The sequence below is a fragment of the Podarcis vaucheri genome (genome assembly GCF_965113315.1).
Source record: "Podarcis vaucheri genome assembly, chromosome: 4".
NCBI lineage: Eukaryota > Metazoa > Chordata > Lepidosauria > Squamata > Lacertidae > Podarcis > Podarcis vaucheri.
The window spans coordinates 81,855,453-81,880,373 of NC_138762.1; the positions used below are offsets into that span (position 1 = coordinate 81,855,453).

Genomic DNA, 24,921 nt, shown 5'->3' on the forward strand with positions numbered 1-24,921 from the left:
ACAAAAGGAGGAGGAAGTGGAAAATGGGTTTTCTGTTGAATGAATTTCTTTAGTGGGATCTGTATCTTCTACTCCGCAGGCAGCATCTCGGGTTCAGACTACAGGCACAGCAACCATTCCAAGCAGCCCCTTCCTTCAGCTTCTGCTTCTTATCTGAAGCACTTGCGATTCTGTGGGATCTTGGCTTCGGAGAGGCAAAGTCCTGTGTTCAAATCCCACCAGGGATTGGCCTTTCTACCAACTGGTCCCCAAAACAATTGAATCCCTATTTGGCTAGCTGTTAGGTGGAAACTGCATTTAAAGAAAAGGTAAAGGACCCCTGACAGTTAAGTCCAGTCATGAATGACTCTTGGGTTGCTGCACTCATCTCGCTTTACTGGCTGAGGGAGCCGGCGTTTGTCCGCAGAGTTTTTCCGGGTCACATGGCCATCATAAGCAGCCTATTCGGATGAGCAACATAACATCAGAAAGGGGTACTCACAGATAACTGCACCTTTGCAGCTCATTCTGTTCAAGGAAGCAGATACACTCAATATTCTTAAGTGATACATCCTTTTCTGAAGTTACGCCACTCAGGTGAGTAGCCACTGATGTAAGCTTCTTTCATAGAGTGCTCCTCTTCCATAGAAGGGTAGAGTTGGAATGCAGGAATCCTGTTCTGGGTGGGCTTGAACCACCAACCTTCTGGTTAACAGCCCAGTGTACTGAACCATTTTGTCATATTTCTTAATTGCCTGTTTAAAATTTGCAGGAAACCCTCACATGCCACTACAGCCAACAAGTGTATGATGATTTATGTTGTGAACTGCCGAGATCTACGGGTATAGGGAGGTATACAAATTTAATAACTAACTAAATAGAATAAAATCCCACCAACAGAGTCCCCAGCAAGGAATCTGGCATGTAGGAACAGACCAACACAGGTTTCCATCCAATTCCTACACAGAAGTAAATGCCTCAAACCACGCCCCCCTTCATTTCAATGGGGCTTACTTCCAGGGGTGTAAGTGTTGTTTATAGTGTCCCTAGGGTGTGTGTTTAAGAGCTTTAAGAGCACAGGTCCTTGCCCCTAGGAGCTTACAGTCTAAAACAAACAGCTGGAGGAAGTGAGGCAGGGGTAAACAGGGAAGCAAAGGTGCAGTTGTTTGCATACGCTCAGACTTGGTTATAAAGCTGTGTTACAGTAGGGCGTGCATGGGAATTAGGGAGCTGAGGTCACACCCTTTGCTCTGGACTTCCCAGCGGCACGTGCGTGGACCGGCTGCGCTGACCCACGAGAGGAATGCACGCTGCTGCTTCCTTTATTCCCACTGCACCTGCTCCAAAACGGAAAACGAGTCCCGGCCCTCCGCCTTGCTGCAAACTGAAACGCTGCCCTCACTGCCCTGGGCGAGGCTTCCCTCCCCGCTTGGCTCGCCGCCTCCTCTGCCGGCAACACGAACAGCAAGAGGAACGTGGGGAGAGGATTCCTTCTCCTCCCCAAGGTTTTTATGGGGAGGTGCGCGCGCAACCCGAGGCGAAGAAGGAGCGAAGCAGCAGGTTGAGGAGGAGCCAGTCGCGCGCTCAGCCACCCGGGGAAAGGGAGGCTTCTTCTCAGCTGCGCTCCTAAATCGCTCTACCTCAGGAGCCGTTTGCCCCGGCGCTGTCCTTAAGGAGGCGCAATTCCCAACGCGGCTGGCGGTGGGAGCCACAAATAAGCTAAACTCTACCACACAGGCGCGGGGGAAGAAAACAGACTGGTCTGAAAAAGCGCAGACAGAAAGGGATAAGCTCCGCGCGCCGCTCTGTTCCCCGTCCTTGAAGGGCGACGCTGTGGAACTTTGGAGACGCTTCTTTTTCCTCCCACCCCCCCCTCCAATGTGAACACATTTTCCACTGCAGGCTGCCCTGCTCTGGAAACCGCCCGCTCCCTTCCCTCCCACCTCGCCAAAGGCACTTTTTTTTGCAGACAACTTCGGAGCGTAAGAAGAGGGAGGAGGCGCGCTCTCCTTTGATAAGAGTGGTGGGACTTTGACTCGTCTCCAGCAAGGGGAGGAGGAAGAAGAGGAGGAGGAGGCAGCGGCGAGGCCGCGCCGGGCCGGGCGGGGGTTCGACCATTCTGTGCTGGAGGAACCCGGCGTACTCTCTTCCCATGGACGGGGAGGAAGAGCGGCGGGCGAAGCGCGAGAACCGCGAGAGCAACGTCCACAGGTAGGTTGCGCCCTTGCAGAATAATGGAGCGCGCTCTTGGCTTGCCCTCCTGCTTTTTGTGTGGGTTCCTTTAATATTCTATATAGTAACTATCTCTATATATATCATGCCACAAACGTAAATACATGTATCTTCCTGGGTTGGTGTTAAGTGGCCCCTCAGGTGTATCTGTGATACCAACAGGAAGTTAAAAAAAACAACACAGCAGCAGCAGGATTTGCTTGAGAAAGGCAACCCAGAAAACTTATTTACGTTTGGGGTAAATCGATGCTGGGAGTGCCCCATTCCCTACTGAAAGCGCTTCTTCCTTGTGGTTTTCAGCTAAAGTTTGTATCGCATGAATTCCCCTTTGGTTACTGAGTACACAGTGGGGCAGTTATTTCTGCCCTTCAGGTTTCAGTTGGCAGTGTTGGTATGGCTGTTTAATTCAGTGGATAAGTTAATTAAGCTAGCTACATTGTGTGTCCCCCCCCCCAATAATTAAACTTTGAAAACCCTGTTACCAAAGATCTTGATTTGTCACTCTCTTTCGGGTTTTCTTGTAATAAAACTAACCTTTCACTGCCAGGATTATTAGTCGTTTACAGCTGCCACAGTAAACACCTACTCCCTTTGGAAGGTTACATGGAAAGAATGAACTTTTCTTTCTGCTTTCAAACCAATCCACTTGAAAATTAATTTATTTCAGTGCTTTACACTTATTAGCATCTTAACTTCATAAAATAGTGAGATTTAATTATTTTTTGAAATCTCTCCCCAACACCTCCCCCCCCATCATCCCTATTGTTATTGCCACATAGAACTTTAGGAAAACGCTTAATTTGTAAAATAAATCTTAAAACTATAATAGACTCTGTCCCGAAAGGCTGTCTAAAATACTTTAAACAAGAAGCCCTTGTTACTATAAGAAATATCAAAACAATTTGTGTACTGTAGTACTGTACTCTATATATACAGAAATATTATAAAAGAGCGCAGAGGTTGGTAATCATTGGAGAATATGGAAAGGCTGAATACTGTCTAGATGGAAGTTATGTTTATAAATTTCCTTGTAGCTGGAAAAAAGGCTCAGTGGAATTTCTGCAGAGAGATAAATGAGACATCAAGGATGGGCTGACCATCATTTCCCTGTTTATCACCTGACAGTGGCTAATGACTATGCAAGGAAGTAACATAAGAAGAGCTGCCCTGCTGGACCAGATGAAAGATCCATAATTGTTCCACATCCTGTTCTCAACAGTGGCCAACCAGAGGCTTATGGGGAGTCCACAAGCAGGACTTGAGTGCAACAGCACACTCTCCCCACTTGTGAATTCTAGCCACTGGGATTCAGAGTAACACTGCCACTGCAGTGTTCTTTGTCCTGGTGCATATTATCAGGCACAGCCGTTTATACAATACAGTAGCAGAGGCAGATTTAGGAGAGCGCAACCAGTTAGGCGTGGAGCCTTGGGGACGCCATAGCTGCGATTTAGAATGGAGCATGAGAGGCACTGGTTTTTTTAATTTGACACCCCAAGAGGTGCCACTGACAGTAATAAAAGCTTTTCTCCTGAGCTGTACCACTTCAGATTCTATAATGATAATGATAATTTGTTATTTGTACCCCGCCCATCTGGCTGGGCATCCCCAGCCACTCTGGGGGGCTTTCAACAAAGATTAGAAATACATTGAAATGTCACACATTAAAAACTTCCCTAAACAGGGCTGCCTTCAGATGTCTTCTAAATGTCAGGTAGTTGTTTATCTCTTTGACATCTGATGGGAAGGCGTTTCACAGGGTGGGTGCCACTACCGAGAAGGCCCTCTGCCTAGTTCCCTGTAGCTTTGCGTCTCGCAGGGAGGGAACTGCCAGAAGGCCCTTGGCACTGGACCTCAGTGTTTGGGCAGAACGATGGGGTTCTAGTTGGAACCTGGCTTGTTTGAATGCCATCCTCCCAGCAGGGATGAAACGACCAAATGGAATGTGGAAACATGAAATCTTAAGTTACAAGGAAACACAGTGCGATACTTTTTTTTTTTTTTTAACGGTGCAGCATAGAAACATATTGTATTAGTAGTGCAGTCCAGGAAAGGCTTGCTCACCCACACTGCTGTATGTATAAATTGCGGTTGAGCAATTAGGAGGTATTGTGGCCATCTCTTTTGGAAGAGTACTTTTTAAGAATTACATTATTATCTAAAGTCCCATGCCTGCTTTTCTGGGAGGCTTGAGAAAGTTGTGCCTTTTGCGTTTGAATGCTAAATATACAACTTGTTTGTGCTGAAGCGCTGAGCTTTCCTGAACTTTTGCAGTGATTAAATCTGCACAGTTATGCATGCTTAAGTTCAGTCGAAACCAATGGCACTTAAGCACATGTCCTGTAGCTGAACATTTCCCTTTATAAGTACATGGTGAAACTGATACAATTTATTGGAAATGTCTTAAGCGGTGATACTTTATTCTCTCATTTGTCTGTTTTCAAGCAGCTAATAGCCAGAGGCTAAAGGGAGCGGAAAATGGATTGATTGACCTGCCTTATATATGCATTTAGATAAGCAACCATGTAAATCAATATTGGTCCCATTATACAGAGCTTGATGAGGTTCAGAATTTAATGCAAAACACACAAGTGACCTGAAAAAGGCCTTGTCTACTCTCTGCAAGAGTGTGCTATCACTTGCCTGAGTAAACCATGACTGTAAAACTGAGGTAAAACTCTGGTCACTGAAAAGATCATTGATTTGTAACAAGTACTAATAAAAAGAAAAATAATCAGGATTAAAATTACAAAACATCCAATGATATTACTCTGTATAAATGGTCCATTAATGTCCTGGTTAGATAAAAATAATTACCAGGTTATAATATACAGTGTAATCTTTACAACAGCCTTATAAGATAGGTTGAAAGTGTTACTTGGAAGGAAAAAATAAGTATGTAAAAGAATTCCCTGGATGCCAAGATCCACGTTTGGGGCAAGTACTCTTTGGTGAGAGAACTCCAGCAGACATAAAAATCACAAAATATGCAGGAAAGTAAAGTGTGAAATAGATCATTAAAATATGTCCTTCTAAGTTCCTTCCAAAGTCCCCCTCTTCCCTTAGCATAGAAAAAGTCCACAAACTTGGTAAGTTAAACTCTCCAAAGGTTAGGTTCATGTGCTTTTCCACACAGCATTTAAAAAGCATAGGCAGTAAAACTTGGCTTAGTTACACTGCTGAAAGTTCCTAAATCTCTGGTATAGAAACTCAAAAGAGGCTTACTAGAGGCATGTGGTCTGATCTTGGAGCAACTAGCTCAGACCTTGCATGTTGAGCTTCTGGGGTCTACTTAGGTACAGCAGTAGGCCCAATTACAGTGGTGCCTCGCAAGACGAAAAGAATCCGTTCTGTGATTCTCTTCGTCTAGCGGTTTTTTCGTCTTGCGAAGCAAGCCCATTGACGGATTAGCGGATTAGCGCTATTAGCGGCTTTTAGCGGCTTATCGGCTTATCGGATCAGCTGATAAGCGGCTTAGTGGCTTAGAAAAAAGGGGGGAAGGGAAAAAACCCCGCAGGAACTCGCAAGACATTTTTGTCTTGCGAAGCAAGCCCATAGGAGATTCGTTTTGCGAAGCACCTCCAAAACGGAAAACTCTTTTGTCTAGCGAGTTTTCCGTCTTGCGAGGCATTTGTCTTGCGGGGCACCACTGTATCTTCCTCCCAAGGGGAGTGACCTAGCTAAGCCTGGCAGGGCCACATACTCTATGGCATTAACCCTTCCATGCATTAATTAGACTTAAGCATGTTGGTTATATGAGGCTGGTTATCCCTCAGGGTAGAACCAACTGTAACCTTCCTTAGTGTTGCCATTGTAGACTCAGCAGGGAGGATGATGGGGGCAAAACTAAGTTTGCTCTTCCTGTCATTTGTTCTGGCTTCACCTACTGTTGGCCTCTTTGTCTTCTTCCCTATCAGTCCTAATTAGCATCAACCACCACCAAAGCTAATGGGTGTTAGCTGAGTGTCTACAAAAGCAGACACATCTTCTAAACTTCTGGAAGGTTTATTGAGCCCATGTTGGCATTTCTAGTCGATAAAACATTTTTCATTCTGACATTTTAAAATCCAATTTTTCCTCCCTCTAAGCTGCATTTCTGGAAAAAAAAGTTTTAATTTAGGTATGTGAAGTTTATATAACTACATAAAACTAATATGTGTGTACAATGATTTCCCTTCTGTTGCAGAGTGGATCCATATGGGTTTGAAAGGCCAGCAAACTTTGACTATACATCATATGAAGATTTTTTTTCTAGATACCTAGTGATACTCACTAGGAGGGCAATTAAATGGTCCAAGCTTTTAAAGGGTAACCGCGGTGTACCGAAAAGCTTAAAAGGTAATATTCCAATATGAAGCTGTTCCTTGTTTCCTTCTCCTGTATGAAATCTTGCTTGAATCTTTTCAATAGGAGTTTTTCAATAGGGGGAGGTGGACATTGTTTTCACATTTATTGTAGTGCCAATATCTTACACCTACCCCACTTCAGACCTTACTTTGATTCTTTCTGGACAAACAATGTAATCTATACGAATGTACTCTGAAGTATATTCTAGTTCAGGCTTCCTCAACCTTGGCCCTCCAGATGTTTTTGGCCTACAACTCCCATGATTCCTAGCTAGCAGAACCAGTGGTCAGGGATGATGGGATTTGTAGTCTCAAAACATCTGGAGGGCTGAGGTTGAGGAAGCCTGTTCTAGTGAATTCAGTAGAGCTTACTCCCAGGTAAGCAGGCATACAAATTACAGCCCAAATGAATAGAGTTTATGGGGAAACTGCAAGGAGGGTAACCCCTGTTTTTGACAGTTGATCGCTGATTAATTGCTTTCATTTCTACGTAAATTCTGTCCTTGTAAGAAATAATCTGTCGGCTACTACGGATGTTTGGTAGGAGCAGCTACTTGTTGCAAATGCAGCACAGTGAGTTGCCGTGAATAGAAACACTCTTTTTCTCTCCAGCGTCTCTGTTCCCTCACCATGTTTTAAATATGGCATGTTTGGAAATGTAGGTTTTCAAATGCGTCATTATAAAAGCAAATGTAAATGCTGAAAGGAAGTATAGAAGCTTGTTCCTTTAAATGTACATTACTGAAGCTGAAGCAATAAAATCAAGTTTAATTAATTAATCATTCTGAATATCTATTGATTCCAAAGTTCTTCCAAGATGAACAACAAGGCACTTCTTCTTAGTCTATGGTTGTTGTTGGTGGGTGGTGTGGTGGTGGTTGCAGATTCCCCCTGTGCTGCCTCTCATACTGTTCTAGAAGGTTCCCCAACACTTGGGGGCAGATTTTCAGGAAATACATAGGGCATTCAGCAGGAAGAGGATATGAAAGGGCCCCATTCCTTGGAACAGGATTCTGGTCATGAAGGTGGAATCCAAGCTAATGAGATCAAACTCATTTAGTGAGTTTAGTGAGTAGGACAAAGTTTGAGGACGAATCATGACACTGAAGCTAATTAAAATATTTTCACGTTTGCATATTCAAAGCCTTCATGGGCTGAATAGGAAAAGGGGAATTTCACAGTCAGGTATGCGTAACTTATTCCTCTGTGAAGAGAACTGGGCGAGTTCATGACTCGGTGTTTGCACAACAATTGCAGCTTACTGCTGGAATGGTAACAAGTAACTTGCAATTATACAGTTTTCCTGTACATACGAAACTGCTATAACCAGTTGGGCGAGTAAGATGCCACTGATTATTAGTGGCTGTTTATCATAATTAGGCCCAACCACTGGCTTAATGCCAAACTGGAAAGTGATTAAGCTAATCAGAGCTGGCAAAATATTTAAATATTTTCTGCGCCTGTGTCTCTTTAGGTGCTGGCTCTACACATCTTTTCTAAATTCCAGCACAATATTCTAGGCACCCCAGGTGGCATTGCCCCAGCACTGAGCTAAATTTGTGAAGCTTGGCTTCCATTTAAACTGAAAGTAAAAAAAAACAACACCACCATCTCCTTAAAAGATTATTGATAAAGTTTTAATTTTGTAATCCTTAATGGGTGTAAGTAGAAGTTGGCTCAAACCCAAAATAGAACAGTTTGAGAGGTGTTTTGGGTTCTTCTGCTCTCCCCTACGTATACACACATTTTTCTTTTTTAAAAAAGCACACTGAAAATATAGATTGTAGAGGTATACAATAGTATATCTCCCGGCTGCAACACCAGCTTCAAAAGCAGAGACTGCTACAATTAACAATTGTTTTAACTGTTTTCAATTTGTGTGGGTTTGTTTTTGTTGTTTGTTTTTATTGAGGGAAGTCAGATGTGTCTGGGAGGAGAGGAACTGGAGAGAACACAGGGGCCTCCAGTCACAGTGGTTCAGGGTAGGGGAAAGTGGGGCAGGCCAGGTAAGAGGCACACTGCACAGCCCGCTGGTGACTCTGCTGTGTGCTAGCCCTTCCTCTAACCTGGGGAACTGCTGTTGTCCCTTCGGCCAGCCCTTAGGTCTATGACTTCAGTTGCTGAATGCCAGGCTGGCTCTGAGTAAGACCTCCCTCATCCCTCTTCCATGCTCTGATTATACATGAGGAAGCTGGTCTGGTCCATATCACTGAAACCTGGGTAGGCGAGCTGAGGGGAGTTGGTCTCACGCAGCTGTGCCCACCTGGATACTCAGTGCAGCGTCAGGGCAGACTTGAGGGCTGGGAAGGGGATGTTGCTGTGGTTTATAGACATTCTCGTTTGGCTAAACCTAGACAGCATCTTAAAAAGCAGAGACACATCACCTTGCCAACAAAGGTCCGTATAGTTAAAGCTATGGTTTTCCCAGTAGTGATGTATGGAAGTGAGAGCTGGACCATAAAGATGGCTGATCGCCGAAGAATTGATGCTTTTGAATTATGGTGCTGGAGGAGACTCTTGAGAGTCCCATGGACTGCAAGAAGATCAAACCTATCCATTCTTAAAGAAACCAGCCCTGAGTGCTCACTGGAAGGACAGATCGTGAAGCTGAGGCTCCAGTACTTTGGCCACCTCATGAGAAGAGAGGACTCCCTGGAAAAGACCCTGATGTTGGGAAAGATGGAGGGCACAAGGAGAAGGGGACGACAGAGGACGAGATGGTTGGACAGTGTTCTCGAAGCTACCAGCATGAGTTTGACCAAACTGTGGGAGGCAGTGGAAGACAGGAGTGCCTGGCGTGCTCTGGTCCATGGGGTCACGAAGAGTCGGACACGACTAAACGACTAAGCAACAACAACAACATAGACATTCTCTCTCTCAACCTTGTGATGTTCAGAAGAAGGACAGTATCTGAGAAAGGAACGCATGGCCTCCATAACTTAAATTTACTTTCCCTCATTATAGGCCTCTGCAGGGCTGGCCCAAGGCCGCCTGGCACCTGAGGATGCTTCCCCATCACCACAGATCCGGACCCACACCCTGGTGGGGTGGGAGGAGCATGCCGCCTGAGGCGGGTTGTGTCACTGGTGTGCCAGCCATGCTAGGGCAGGAAGCTAGCTTAGAAAGCTAACTAGAAAGGCACACCTTTCTAGCCAATGTCCAGCTCTCTGAATTTGCCACCTGAGGCAGCTGCCTCACTCTACATCATGGTAGGGCCGGCCCTGGACTCGTGGCTTTGCTGTCAGCAACAACAACATTAAAGAACAATGTAACCTCAGGGTTGCATTCCCCTTCCACTGTCTACCAAAGTCATGAGGCTATATCCGATTGCAGCATCTGATTGAGCTGTGTTTTAAGCTGGCTTTACTTTTAAAATCAATAGCCGTGATGGGAAAGGGTTAGCTGCTAGTGCAAGAGACATTGTGGAAGCAATATTCAAATATGGTGCTTTGCTTAACTATAAATATCCATATACTGTAATATCCATACACACAAAAAAAATGCATGAATAGATTCTCCACCCTAATCCTATTTTTGTAAATGGGAATTGTTTGGCAATTGGAATATTGGCAGCATTTTCTGAGCCAGATTTTTAATTTATTTTAGAATTGTAGGGAGATTTTCATATTCCTAATTGACTTAGTCAATCAGATCTTTATTACAGTCATAGATCAGCACAAGTAGGGTGCGGGTACAGTCATTTAGAATCTGTAAAATGTTTTGGAAAGCTAAAAAGTATTAAAACAGAAGGTATACTAATCAACCTAAAAAACAATTAACCTGGAAAACCCAGGAGTGTTTGGTTGTACTAATAGCCCACGTTGAAACAAGTGCTCCTTCCATGGTGGGTATAAATAAAGGAAGGTATAAAAAGATGGGAATAAATAAACAAATCACCTCCTTTTTGCCCTTCTCCATGATACGCACAAACTACCTCTCTCTCAGGATTTTTGTGGTCATCTGAAAAAGGCATTTGCCTGCTTTTTGTGTTTTCCTCTTGTCGCGGAAGTTTCCTACCTTTCTTACTAAGGTCACACAAATGTTGCTTTCAAGCTCTTGTTTGTGGAATGATCAGCAATTGCTGGTTAATAATAATAATTTCATTTGTGCCCCGCCCATCAGTGACTGGGTTGTCCTTGCCACACTAATTACCTTGATGTCCTTTTACTTCCCTTGGAGGGTTTTTTTTTTTTTTGTGTATTTTAAGTATCCAAAATATAATGCTTGAAATATCAACTGGTGTGCTTTTTCTTTTGCAGTAAAACGCTATATCAGGAAAGGCATTCCAAATGAGCACCGTGCACTGGTTTGGATGGTGGTGAGTGGTGCTCAGTCCCACATGGAGCAAAACCCTGGATACTACCAGAAATTACTTGAGGGAGACAAAAATGACAAACTCGTGGACACAATTAAGACAGGTTAGCATCTAAACATATATGTGGTTGCTGTTTACCAAGGAACCTGTAGCCAAGTATTCCATGGATAGAGAGGCAAGCGTGGGAATTTGTTCGTTTGTTTGTATATTGTATTTCATCTGAAGGCCACAAAATCAGGACACAAAATACGTAATAAAACAAAAAAACCAGTAGCGCCCCTCCCACAAATGCATTTAAAATGCCATAGAATGTTAATCAGTCAAAGGTTTGGCTTATAGAGAAACTTTTTTGCCAGGTGCCTTTATGGACTTGTGCCTTGGTTTTGGAGACAAATGAAAACCTGACCCTTTGCAGAAGCAATGCTGTTTGTGTTCAATGTGGGACATTCCCTTGGCAATTCCTATGCATATACAGTGGTATCTCCGGTTACATACGCTTCAGGTTACATACGCTTCAGGTTACAGATTCTGCTAACCCAGAAATATTGCCTCAGGTTAAGAACTTTGCTTCAGGGTGAGAACAGAATTCGCGCAGCGGCAGCAGGAGGCCCCATTAGCTAAAGTGGTACCTCAGGTTAAGAAGTTAAGAACATACCTCTGGACCGAACTAAGTACTTAACTCGAGGTACCAGTGTGTGTGTGTGTGTGTGTGTGTGTGTGTGTGTGTGTTCCTGCTCAAATGGATTATTTGGCTTGATAGTCTGCCAGACTGGTACCAGCAGTGTCTCCACAGGTCTCAAGTGAGGTTGTGTATACACTGACCCATTCATAGCACAGAAATGTAGTTTTTCTCAGTCCAGAATCATTCGTGGTTGTCCTCAACATGCTGCTTTCAGTTTAGATTGTTGCTAGATCCTGTCGTCCACAAGGGTTACTGGCTATGCATTTTAAAACTCTCCCCTTTATCAGTCATGTGCCTTTCCCTCCCTGCGCATGCCACAGGTGAGTGAAGAAGGAAGCGGTGATGCTCACCCACAACATCATTGGGCTGGTGTGAGTGCCTCCCCGTTCCCATTGCTGGAACTGCTCACATCAGTTTTCACACTGAGGGGTTACAGAGAACTGATCTGCAATGAACTTTTATTTTTGGAGTGAAACAAATTTCACAAGCAATGCTTTTCAGGGGCAATAAATAAATAAACGCATTAGATCTAGATTATGTTTGGATTATATTGGGGGGAGGGAATACTCTTTCTCTGTTGATTCTAGAATAAAATGCCAGTTTCTGCAAGTATAACAAGCCTCTCAGAATATCAGGGCAGCGTACAGCAACCCTTTAAAAGCAGTACAGTACAAACATTAAGATGACTGCAGCGATACCACCACATAGTTAATGTTCTAGGCAAGCAACTATGGTGATTATTCAAGGTCGTTGGAATCTTGTAAAGGATAATCCCTGGAATGCAAAGAAACAATAAAAGACTTCTCTGCAGTCCTGAGGGAGATGGGATAATGTTAAATCCATGGACAGTCGGCAAATGAAATAGACACACAGTTGTGGCACCTTTAATGACCCAACAAATTTATTATGGCATGAGCTGTTGTGAAATACAGTCTACTTCAGAGTTGTTTAGAGTCAACCTTCCCTGTTTATAGATATATAGCATTTTGCCTGCATTGCTGAAGAATAAAAGGTTTCTTAAAGCCTGTAATGCTGATCTTCTTCCCTTACAGAAAACCATGTTCAATGTGCAGATGTTTAAAAACAACAACCTGATATTGAGGACAGGGCTAAAATCATGACCCTGTTCAGCTTGTTCAGATCTGTATTTGAGCACCCCCTACGCACAAGTCATGCATCCATAAGGCTGTTTCGATCCTTTCAATAGAACAGCAGAACCGTATTGTTGATCAGTCCTATGGCAGGGAATCCCAGATAGATAACATGTTGTCAACTATTGAGTTCATGGGTGAGAAGGCAACTTCAGATCCCAAGACTTTGGTCCATGAATCATATTGCTTTATAGATACATTTTAAATTTTTGCCGTTTCCTTTTTTTTTTACATTTTAGACATGAATAGGACATTTCCGGATAATGTAAGGTTCCGCAAAACTGCTGATCCCTGCTTACAGAAGACACTCTACAACGTATTAGTGGCATATGGGCACCATAATCAGTCTGTGGGATACTGCCAGGTATGTAACATTCGGAATGCAATCGTGAGCTTCTTTTAAAGCGACGCATTTACAACTTGGGTGGCCTTGATGGCAATGCAAGATTTGAGAAATGTAGATTTCATGCACTTAACCTTCCCACCCTTTTATTTTAGTCCTTAGTCAATATCTTAAATTTGCCATAGTTTAGTACTTTCCAGTTTGCTCCTTTGTTTGTAACTTTCCAGTCTCAAGAGGCTCAGAGACCCTCGCACCACCTCACATGCGAACAATACCTATCAAACTTACACCATCATTGCATATCAAACTGCCGTAGGTATAAAGTGAGCTGCTACTGTTCTCTAAAATGCACTGTAAACCTTAACATTGGTTGGGAGACTTTTTAAAGCAAAAATTAGACGTTTCTTTAAAAGAAGGCAAAGCCTTTTCAGCAAGGTAAAAGATTGCTTGCTGGAAAAAGCGCTCTGGGGGGTGGGGGCAGATTGCTTTGAGTCCTTTCAGACACCCACCAAGTGTGGGACAATGCTTGCGAACCTGGGGCACCCGAGTTTGTGTTTCAACAGGACCTTCCTAACGCTTGTAATGTTAATGTGCCTGACAGTTAACTCCCTGAGAAACATCACTGTGAACTCCGAAGTTAGTGTTGCCTTGCTATTGTACGCTGCAGTACTATGCTTCGGTGCATGAGCTTTTATGCTGGCATGTACAATTTAGTTTGCTCCATGAATGTCTGTTGAGGGGCACTCTTTTGTTGCAGTGCCAAATAACCCTCTGTCACCATGGTTGCTATTGTTGAGCAAGCTGGCAGTCTGAGGGCTGAAAACGTACCCTCACAATTGGAGGGCAAATACCCCCATAAAGTAGAATAGAGGGTTTTGTTGTTGCTGTTTACAGCATCTGTTAGCTTTTTTACATTTCAGGGAAAATTGGAAACAAATGTTTTTGAATCATGCCCATTAGGTACAAACAGATAGTTATGAATTCTTGGAATTAAAAAGCAAAACAACTGGACCTATTTTGGATTAACTGAGCTACTAGTTGTGGGACAACTCTTCATTTATCCAGGAGTCAGTCCCGCCCTCCCATCTTCCTTCTTGAAACCAGATGCATTGTTTATGAAATAAAAATGAGAGAGCTTCGTTCTTTTCCATGGAAGAAGATGGTAAAGAAGAGTGATTGGTGAAAGGTTCAGGGAGGTTTCAAAAGAAAGAGATGAAACAGGAGATGCATTCAAAGGCCGGATCTGACAGACTGCAATTGATACTAGTGTCCATGAATGTTTTAAAACGATCTTACAACTTGTACACTTCAGACTTGGGGACTAGCAATTGCTGTGAGTGTGACTAGGATGGCTGCAAAAGAAATTCATGGTGGGGTTTGTGTGTGTGTGTGTGTGTTGCAGAAATAGAAATAACAGCACAACCCTATCCATGTCTACTCAGAAGTAAGTCTTATTGAATCCATTGGTGGCTAACTCCCAGGTAAATAGGGTTAGGGTTGCCGTCAAATGTGAACTAATATTACGATGAACTTGATGCAATCCTACTCTTCCCCACCACACAGACAGCATTGAAAATCCATTTCTTGCCCAGAGACTGTCTTTTGTCTGCTTTTTCTTCTCCATGCCAATTAGCCACATCATAAATCATTGAGTTAATTGCCATTTCGCTACTTAACCCAAAAACCTACAATGCTTGTGATGATGCACTCAGCTGGTTCTGGTCCATGGCTGACTGCCTGGGAAGCACATGCATCCTGCCTTTGGTTCTGTGAGGAAAGAAAGGTAGGGCATAAATATAAGGAAACAAAAATAAAACAACATTACATCATATGATGCAAAAACCAAACAATGCAGTTGTATTTCCTGTGTTGCTTATGTGTGTTATACTTCAAATAGCCAGGCTATGAACAGGCTGTAATTCTGGAGTCAGCTGTAGGATTCCTAACTGGTATTTTTTTAAAAACACACCTAATTACTCTGGGAAAAGTTTGAGTATTATCATTGGCTCAAAGTAAAGGAGTGTGCTTGGGGTGAACACTCAATCAAAAACCACAACTGGGAGCCATTTTGGCATATAAGCGGTATATAAATGAATAAATAACAATAAATGAAAACGGGGCTTATTCACATCCCTGAATACTGCTTCTGTTTTATGCATTCATTTGTGGTCATTCAAACAGTTTTCATCCTTCATTATTCAAGGCAGTGGAATTCTAGACTTCGCACAACTATAAATGGAGACTTAAGTCTGTGTGATCTTAAAGTCAAAGTGGCCCAAACATTATTTTCCTTTTAATGTAGCCTTGGCAATTGAAGTGTTTTACTCTTGCATCTGCAGCAAGAAATTGCTCACAACACTTTTAAAACTGACTCTTGATAAGCGTGAATTACCATTAGGTCCTCCCTCTGCCCCTTGGCTCCTTTTAAGATTACTTTTGTCAACATTGTATCAAGCTAATTAGATAAAGTGTTCCTTTGTGTTTTAGGGCATGAATTTCATAGCAGGCTACCTGATTCTTATCACAAGGAATGAAGAGGAATCCTTTTGGTTATTAGATGCTCTCATTGGTCGAATATTGCCTGGTAGGTCAAACTCCCACCATCTCTATCTTTGTGTCACAGATAATTTCCTGTGTTTGAGCTAAGTAAGAGTGACTATCAAATGGGTAGCCTAATCATATAATATCGTAACTCCAGAGAATTACTCAATTACTACATTGAAAGCAGTTCTCTGTAGGAAATAGCAATCACATTCCTCTATTCATTCTATTTACACTTCCCTTTTGTATAGCAAAATACATGTTGATATATTCTTCTCTTTTTACTGAGAGCACATAGCCTAGTCTTTTTTGGCATTTGGGTTATTTCCTTCCATAAGAGGCCCTACGTCCTATCACAACATCATCCTATACTATATATATACACACACAGAGAGAGAGTGTGTGAGTGTGATAGTGATATATATTGAAAAGTTGCACAGAGCTAAAACAGACCATAGAATTTGTGATATTTCCATGCAAAAATGCCCCCCCAATAGTTGCGGTGGGTGGCTAGGGGTGGGGCCGTGACCCCCCTGGGTGCGTTCCATGGACCCCAAGGGGTCCCCGGGCCCCTAATTGGGAACCACTGCTCTATACCATAAAACATGTACCACTGAGAAAACCTGGAAGATGTTTCTCACCTAGCCTTTTCTGACATGATGGCTATCTATGTATGGGGAATGTCTTCTTCATGGTACATCATTCTCTATCATGTGAGCTCCCACCTGCAATATAAAGTGCTGCAGTCTGGACATAGGCATAGTTGGTGTTTTGCTGTACTTCTCATCCTTTACAAAAGGCAGGCAGGCAGCAAGGAAAGTAAAAACCTACATAAAAAGAACCTGCGAAATTGAACCAGAGCACTTCTGCAGGCCTCTGTCCATTTGCATGTTAATTAAAATAGTTAAGGTGTAGTACAATAGGAACTGCTAAAGCATGCTTCTTAGAAAGGAAGTGGAATCTTTAGTGGTTCATTCATCTTCCAGTGACTGGAACTGGAACTGCTAGATCTATTTTTTTAAGAGCATGCCTTTAGAAGGACTGCCTGGGGTACAAAACCTGTGACATCTTGAAAGTCTTGTTTGCTTTTGAATTATTTTTGCTACATCCCTTGTTTTTGTTTTCTGAAAATAGTCTTTTAACCATTATCCCAAAGATAATGGGGATTTTCAAGACACCAGATAGCGGTCTCTCTTCCCCCTTTCTGCTCTACCCAACCAAGAAGCAATTCACAGTGAAAATGTGTAACTACAACCTAGCAGAGAGTTCAAAGTTGCTGGATCTGAATCCAGAATTTCAATCATTGTACAGATCTATTTGCAGCATCCTTGAAATTTGATCAGTTCCTGAGTATTGGACAGGACAATTGAGGTGCTTTTGGTGTTTTGAGAGTTCTGAGAAGATGCCTTTAAAGATGCCTTTAAACAAATGCTCCTAAAAGTGTGAAAGCAAGCATAGCTGCGATTCTTTCTCCTTTAAAAAAATGTTTGAATAAATGCACATCTTTCATAAGTTGGCTGGGCTGCCAAGTATTGGGGAATAGCCCCCCCCCCAAATGTCCTCAAGTGCTGCACTTAATCTCTTCTTCACAAGAGTGAATAATCACTACACACTGACGTAGCAGAAAATGAAGAAGTGTGTTTGGGGGATGTTGTTGGAGGGCTAGAATCTTCCGGATATAGACTGCAACTTGCCAATTTTCATTTTGACTTCTTTGTTAAGTATTTCCCAGTTAAACATCCAAAGTTTTTTTAAAAAACTTTCTTGCAAAAGTGGGTACAGCAACCTTGTGTTGAAGTCTAAATGGGCATGCATATGCCGTGTTTCAAAAGATGATTCTTCAGCTTCTTTGCATTGTTGATCTGAAGATGGAGATTTAAAAGTAGAAAAGGTCAGGGCCATGCTCTATTTCTGGATATTCTTTTTAATCCATTTGTGGCAGAGAACAAGTCCACAATAGCCGTTATAATCTTTATTCCTTATTCCCTGCAAATCTCATTACTGGTCCATAGAAGAGTTTGGAAGAAGAGTTTGGACTTGATATCCCGCCTTTCACTCCCCTTAAGGAGTCTCAAAGCGGCTAACAATCTCCTTTCCCTTCCTCCCCCACAAGAAATACTCTGTGAGGTGAGTGGGGCTGAGAGACTTCAGAGAAGCGTGACTAGCTCAAGGTCACCTAGCAGCTGCATGTGGAGGAACAGGGAAGCGAACCCGGTTCACCAGATTACGAGTCCACCACTCTTAACCACTACACCACACTGGCTCTCCCATAGGACAAGAAAGCAGCTGCAACTTTATTGATGCTTTATTAAAGATTGTAATATCAAGACTCAAGCAAATCTGGCAAGCAGAATTCTGTTGAACTGTGAGCCCTAAAAGCCACTGTGTGTGTGAAAATACTGAGTCCCAATGATGAGGGAAATGCATGCACAAACCTGAGCATCATCATAACCCTATAGGGATCTCGTGTTCCTTTTTCCTCCGTCAGTACTGAAGCAGATGCAGTTTTCAGCTGTTGTCTGAATCAGAGGTATATATTGTGAGTTAAGAGGAAGCAGTATAAAGCATACCTCTGTCCAGCACATTGGGAAAAGCAGCTCTCTCTCTCTCTCTCTCTCTCTCTCTCTCTCTCTCTCTCTCTCCAACTTGGATAGGGAACATACTCTCTTAGAGCACTTTTACCCATTTTTTAAAAAGGAAACAAACGCATATCGATCTTCAACTGTTTTGCAATGCCAGTGCAAACCTACAATGACCAGCACTCACATTTTAATTTCTTATGCTTCAGTCTCACAAGGATATGAGAGAGAGGCTCAAAAGCTATTGAACTCTTCCAGGTGAAAACATTGGTTTTCACCCGGTAATTTCAAGTTAATGCAGTTAATTCAGTTGGTTAAGTAACACGTCAACATCACTTTGCAACAATTTCCCAAACAGCCTTTCAAGCTGATACACAAATACTAAAACCACTTCAGTAAACTGCAGGTTTGGTACTTAAGTGAGCTAGCTTTCCTTTGTCTCTATTGCAGCTGTGTATTTTGTGTTGTTGTTTTTTGTAGTGTTGAACACAACTCACTTGGTCTATGACAAAACCTGCTGCCTCAAATCTTCCAGATATTTCATGACTTCAAAGGCTGGTTGCTCCAAGAACTGGACATTCTAAATCTGTTCACAAGCAAAGGAGCTTGAATGTCACAGGGCTGGTGTGGATGCATCATATATTAATTGATCATATTTGATTATATTAGGTGATATTTGAAATTGTGGGAATGGCAAGCAAAGTAATGACGAGATAGAAGGGAAAGATGCAGGAAATACAGGACATTGGATAAATCTCAGTTAGACATGTTCATAGTCGACTGATGAACTGGATAAATCAAGTTAACTTAGGATGATTAGAATTGTTAAAAACAGGACACAGTTAATTTTAAGTTTTTTATCTCCGCCATGAATCAGTCTCTCTCCTCCCCCAATCACTGAGCTGGAGTAGGTGACAGCATATGCTAGGTTTCCTCAAACTAGGCCTTCCAGATGTTTTTGGCCTACATCTCCCATGATCCCTAGCTAGCAGGGCCCAGTGGTCAGGGATGATGGGAATTGTAGTCTCAAAACATCTGTAGGGCAGAGGTTGAGGAAGCCTGGCGTATGCCATGAAAATAATGCCTGGCATATGCCATGAAAATAATTCCCTTTGAGTTTTTACCTAGTCCACACACACAGGGTGGTTTGTTGCTTAGCAGACGTTAATGTCTCTGTAGCTTAAGCCACTCCATAGAATTGGATGTGCTATAATAGTCTTTTAGTAGACCAACCATACCATTTTTGAGCCTGCCTCAACTGGTAAAGATCTCCATCATAGGCAGTGTTCAGAACTCCCATTGTTCTAGGTGCATTTTGTGACAGGGAATTTAATTAGCGTGGGCAGTTTCTGAGCTCTGGGCACAGTACTGCGTCTTAAGATTTCGGATTAAAACTGCGGAGTATAAGAAAGGAGGACCTTTTTCTGCCTCCTCACTTCCAGCTACTCTCTGAAGACTGGGGAAGAGACCCTCTTAAGAATATTAGGGGGGTGGGCAGGGGAAGGACCAGACTATGTGAAAAATGAACGTAATGTTTTAGCAGCAGTTCATTCGTTTTCAGCTTTGTATTCTTGTTATAAAAAAGCACACCTAGACATATGGTTGTTGCATCCATAACCAAGGTTTAAGGTGCCATTTAGCTCCTAGCTTTCATATCTGTTTCTAACAATTGATCATAGGCTTGACTCATAGGTTTTGATTCTTTAAATACGTAGCTACTGGGTGTAAGGCTCTCCTTGACTATGGAAATCTCTCTCCTTATCTTTGTTGCTGCTCTACTTGATCATCTTCCAACACTGAGTAAAAGCAATTCTTCATTTTTGGGCTTTTCCTTGGTACCCTAGGAGCCAACTCCTAGACGCCAAGGGCCCTTCACCTGCCCCCAGTAAAATATATTGGGGGTCAGGCATCCCTAAAGTTGATGGGCATTGCCATTCAAATGGTGTGCATGCACCGTGTCTTGTGATCAATTCTGCAGAGTGAGGCCTGCCTCCCCCTCCCCTTGCTCAGTAGTATTTAAATGGCTCTTGCGAGTTCCAGTACAGTGGTACCTTGGTTTACAACCATAATCCGTTCTGGCGGTCCATTTGTAAACCAAAACAGGTTTACAACTCTGGGGTTGCGGCGCTCATCTTTATTGGCCAAGGGAGCCGGTGTACAGTTTCTGGGTCATGTGGCCAGCATGACTAAGCCACTTCTGGCGAACCAGAGCAGCGCACGGAAACGCCGTTTACCTTCCCACCGAAGCGGTACCTATTTACCGTGTTTTTCGCTCTATAGGACGCACTTTTTCCCCTTCAAAAATGAAGGGGAAATGTGTGTGCGTCCTATGGAGCGAAGACGCCATAGCCCTGCGACCCTCTCCCGGCTGGAGAGGTGACGCGCGGCTATGGCAGGAGCCTCTCCGCTGCGCCTTTCCGCTGCTCCCTGACCTGCTCTTTGGGGCTGGTGGTGGGCTTCCCCCCGCCAGCCCCAAAGAGCAGGTCGAAAGGAACCTGAAGCCTGGAGAGCGAGAGGGGTCAGTGCACACCGACCCCTCTCGCTCTGCAGGCTTCCAAGGTAGCCACCTGAACGCACCTTAAACGGCACCTTGTTTTAGAGCGGGAAAACAAGAGGGGGAAAGTTCTCCCCCTCTCTGTGCAGCGCCTCCTGCCGCTTCACTGAAGGGGCGCTGGGCAGAGAGGGGGAGAATTTTTTTTTCTTGTTCTCCCCCCTCTAAAACAAAGTGCATCCTATTGTCCGGTGCGTCCTATGGTGCGAAAAATACGGTATCTACTTGCACTTTGACATGCTTTTGAACTGCTAGGTTGGCAGGAGCAGGGACCGAGCAACGGGAGCTCACCCTGTCGCGGGGATTTGAACCGCCGACCTTCTGATCGGCAAGCCCTAGGCTCTGTGGTTTAGACCACAGTGCCACCCATGTCCTTGTGTAAACCAAGGTACCACTGTACTATTATCTCAAGTTTTGCTGTTTTTTATTGTTGTGGTTTGGTTTTAAATACGTTATTCTACACTGCCTGTTTTGCAGAAAGGGCCATCCCTCTTTCTATTTTGTGCCTGGATGTTAATATTCCATGTGCAATAAGGCACACTCTGTGTGGCAGTGATGCCAGAGAGAATCCATATAACACTGGGGCACAGACTTGGAAAACTTTTAATTTCTAGTTGACCTCTGTGCTCAGTTGGTGCTAGTCTTTTCTGATCATGAAAGCACAGTAACTCAATAATGGCACGTCTAGCCTCAGTCTAGTTTTTTAGCAGCTTGGAAACATGCCCTGCTAGCCTTGTGGGGGCTTTACCATTCATTTTCTGCTCTGAAGACTGAAAGCAGCAACTGCTGTTCCCTGTCCACAGATCAAGTGATTAATGTTGAACATGATTCACAGTGACTTATGCCAAGTTACAGAGTGCCCTCTAGAGGCTTCCTTAAGAAAATCTGTTTATTTTCTGTATTTCTTTTAAATACAGTGGTACCTCAGGTTATATATGCTTCAGGTTACATACGCTTCAGGTTACAGACTCCGCTAACCCATAAATATTACCTCGGGTTAAGAACTTTGCTTCAGGATGAGAACATAAATCGTGTGGCGGCAGCAGGAGGCCCCATTAGCTAAAGTGGTGCTTCAGGTTAAGAACAGTTTCAGGTTAAGTACAGACCTCGGGAACAAATTAACCCGAGGTACCACTGTACTGAGTTTATGTAAAAAAAAGGGGGGGCGATTACTTGAATGGGATTACTTGGTTGCCTATCTGACAACTTTTTTTGCCACCTGCCCCCAAGCCTATTATGGTGCCAACAGCAGTTTCTGTAGTCTTGAATTACATTTAGCAACTTTATATTTTCAGGTGCCTGTGATGGACTGGGAATTAGCTTGGAGCAGTTTCTCTAGGGCTTTTCAGGCAGGACCCCATCCAGAATGAGACCCAGGGACCCACAAATGTAGTTTCTGATGACTACCAGTGCTCACAAAACCATTCTTGCAACCAGCCGCCCCTGATCACTGTGCACAAAGTAAGAAATCTCCCTTCCCCCGAGTTTTCCGTGAGTCTTGCAGAACTTAATAGGCGAGAGGAGCTATTGCACTATCGGTGGTGACAAATCATAGTAAGGCTGGCACTAATTTATGGAGCCGTACTGAGACCTTTTTGTGTTGAAATAACTCTGTGACAATTGCATGTGGCCTTCGAACGTTTTGTGGACCCACATGTTATAGGTAGGGCCTGAGATGCTCTGAAGGATAAATCCCAAAAGGTACCACATATAGTCACACACAGCTGTTTATCTGTCAACTGTGCATTTGTGTATCTAGAGTTGGGTCTGCTCAAGTCATGGAACACAGGGCACTTTGACAGCCTCTTCTAGTTATAGCGCAATCTGAGCCCTCTTAACAGCTGTCACAGTATGTGGAGTTGAGCCCTTTACTCTTGAAGTGGAAAGACATGCTGCAATTTTACCTTTTGAAAAATGAGCTCTTTCCCTTCCCCATATACTGTTTTTCTTTTCAATGAATGATAGCAATTGGATCATTTTGGTGATTAGCTTTTGTTTCCCCCCTTCCCCCCCTCTTAAAGATTATTATAGTCCAGAAATGATGGGTCTGAAAACAGATCAAGAAGTTCTTGGAGAGCTTGTGAAAATGAAAGTTCCTGCCGTTGCAGAATTAATGGAGAAACATGGCATCATGTGGACTTTGCTGGTATCGCGTTGGTTTATATGTTTGTTCATTGACATTCTTCCAGTAGAGGCAAGTGAGAACTTGATGGTATTTTTAGCTGTGTGGGTTTTGTTTTTGTTAATGACATAGGCTATATGCATGCTTTAGTGATGCCTTTAAACAAAATCCTCTCTCCGACAGACTGTACTTCGAATTTGGGACTGCTTGTTCTACGAGGGATCAAAAATAATATTTCGTGTGGCCTTAACACTAATTAAGCACCACCAAGCTTTCATTTTGGAAGCCACCAACTTCCCAGATATCTGTGATAGATTTAAAGAGATCACCAAAGGACCATTTGTAACGGAGTGTCACACTTTCATGCAGGTAGGCGCCCCATGTTGTAGAGAATTATAAACTGGCTAGAAACGCTGTGAGCATTGGCAGCCTTCAGTTTATTTGCGGTTGCTTTTATGCATACAGTACCCCTTGAAAGTCAAACAGCCTAGTTCTCAAACGTTTGGCTTCCAAATGATCGAAATCTGGAAGTGACTCGTTTTTGAACGCTCTTTTGGAAGCTGAACGTCCACTGGAGCTTCCAATTGGCTGCAGGAGCTTCCCGCAGCCAATCAGAAGCTGCACCTTGTTCGACTTCCAAAACGTTCGAAAACCAGACTTCCAAGGTACAACTGTATTGCTTCAATGTGCTTTTTCATGGTGCTCTTGAACTTGGGTTGGTTGGATATAACTAGAAGTGGGCCGAACACTATAGCGAGAGGAGATTGAGGCAATTTTTTGCTGATGCTCTCTCTAATCTCCTGTAAAGCTGCTGAAAGATAGATGTTCAAGGGATCCTGTGAAGCAGTATGGGAGGCAGCAGCAGAGCCGGCATCTTTGCTCTGGTGTGAATTTTCACTGGATCTCCTTCCCTTCTGCTCACAGAAGAGCAAGTCTGAATCTGACCCATAGTTTGCAGCACTGAAGTGACCACCCTGGGAGACAAACCTGGGCAGAGTGTATGGAGGTGGTCCTGGGCTCCCCAGCCTCGCTGATGTTGTCCAAGGGAAAGAGCCATTATAGTGATGGGAATACTCAAGGATGTAAAAAGAAGAAACCACTTGTAAAAAGAATGACAGTGTCCTGACTTACACTAACAACTGCTAAATTCTTAATTCTAGAAAATATTTACAGAGCCTGGAAGTCTGAGGATGGCTACAATAGAGAAACTACGAGAAACTTGTAGAGCAAATCTGATTGCTCAGACATAAATGGACAATATTTAAAATAGACAAAATGCTGCAAAAAAAAAATGGGCACATTTCTTCACTTAATTCCACTGATACAGCATTTCTTCAGTTTCCATTAGTGTTGATTGACATGACCAATTCTCTCCAGACTTTCAAGTAAGTGTTGAACTGGGTAATTTGATTATTTTTATTTTTTGTAAAAACAAAACTTTGTTATGTGAGAAAAAAATGTGGTCACTGTGGTGGTAACCTTTTTTTTTTTTTTTGGAACAAATGCACTGCAATACCTTCAGAAGATTTTGTAATATTTAAATACACAGATTTATAAGTATCAATATAAAAATGCAAAATAAATTCTATTTTGAAATCCCCTCTTCTTGAATTTGCATAGTAAAATGGACCTAAGACCTCTAGCAGAAGTATTTAAGAAGAATCTTCAGCAGCTGGAAATACCGTATTTTTCGCTCTATAAGACGCACCAGACCACAAGACGCACCTAGTTTTTGGAGGAGGAAAACAAGAAAAAAAATATTCTGAATCTCAGAAGCCAGAACAGCAAGAGGGATCGCTGCGCAGTGAAAGCAGCAATCCCTCTTGCTGTTCTGGTTTCTAGGATAGCTGTGCAGCCTGCATTCGCTCCATAAGACGCACACACATTTCCCTTTACTTTTTAGGAGGGAAAAAGTGAGTCTTATAGAGCAAAAAATACGGTATTCAGTATGCTTCTGCATGCTGCTGACCTTAAAAAAATCAAATTTGGTCTATGTATTGATCACAGGGAGGTTTTGCTGTATCTCCCCTCCCCCCGAGGAGTAGGCTGACGCTTGAAATAAATTGTTTGTGTTGGGAAT

General features: G+C 43.1%; 1 protein-coding gene across 1 annotated transcript; it reads left to right on the forward strand.

Moving 5' to 3' along the window:
• The first annotated feature begins 1,563 nt into the window (after window positions 1-1,563).
• Window positions 1,564-24,446, forward strand: GRTP1 (growth hormone regulated TBC protein 1). Its single transcript, XM_082218818.1, has 8 exons — window positions 1,564-2,190; window positions 6,398-6,549; window positions 10,817-10,975; window positions 12,945-13,069; window positions 15,536-15,632; window positions 22,741-22,913; window positions 23,025-23,210; window positions 24,002-24,446. Exons 1-8 carry the CDS (start codon window positions 2,132-2,134, stop codon window positions 24,089-24,091), a joined length of 1,041 nt encoding a protein of 346 aa, XP_082074944.1. The 5' UTR covers window positions 1,564-2,131; the 3' UTR covers window positions 24,092-24,446.
• Window positions 24,447-24,921: the final 475 nt, after the last annotated feature.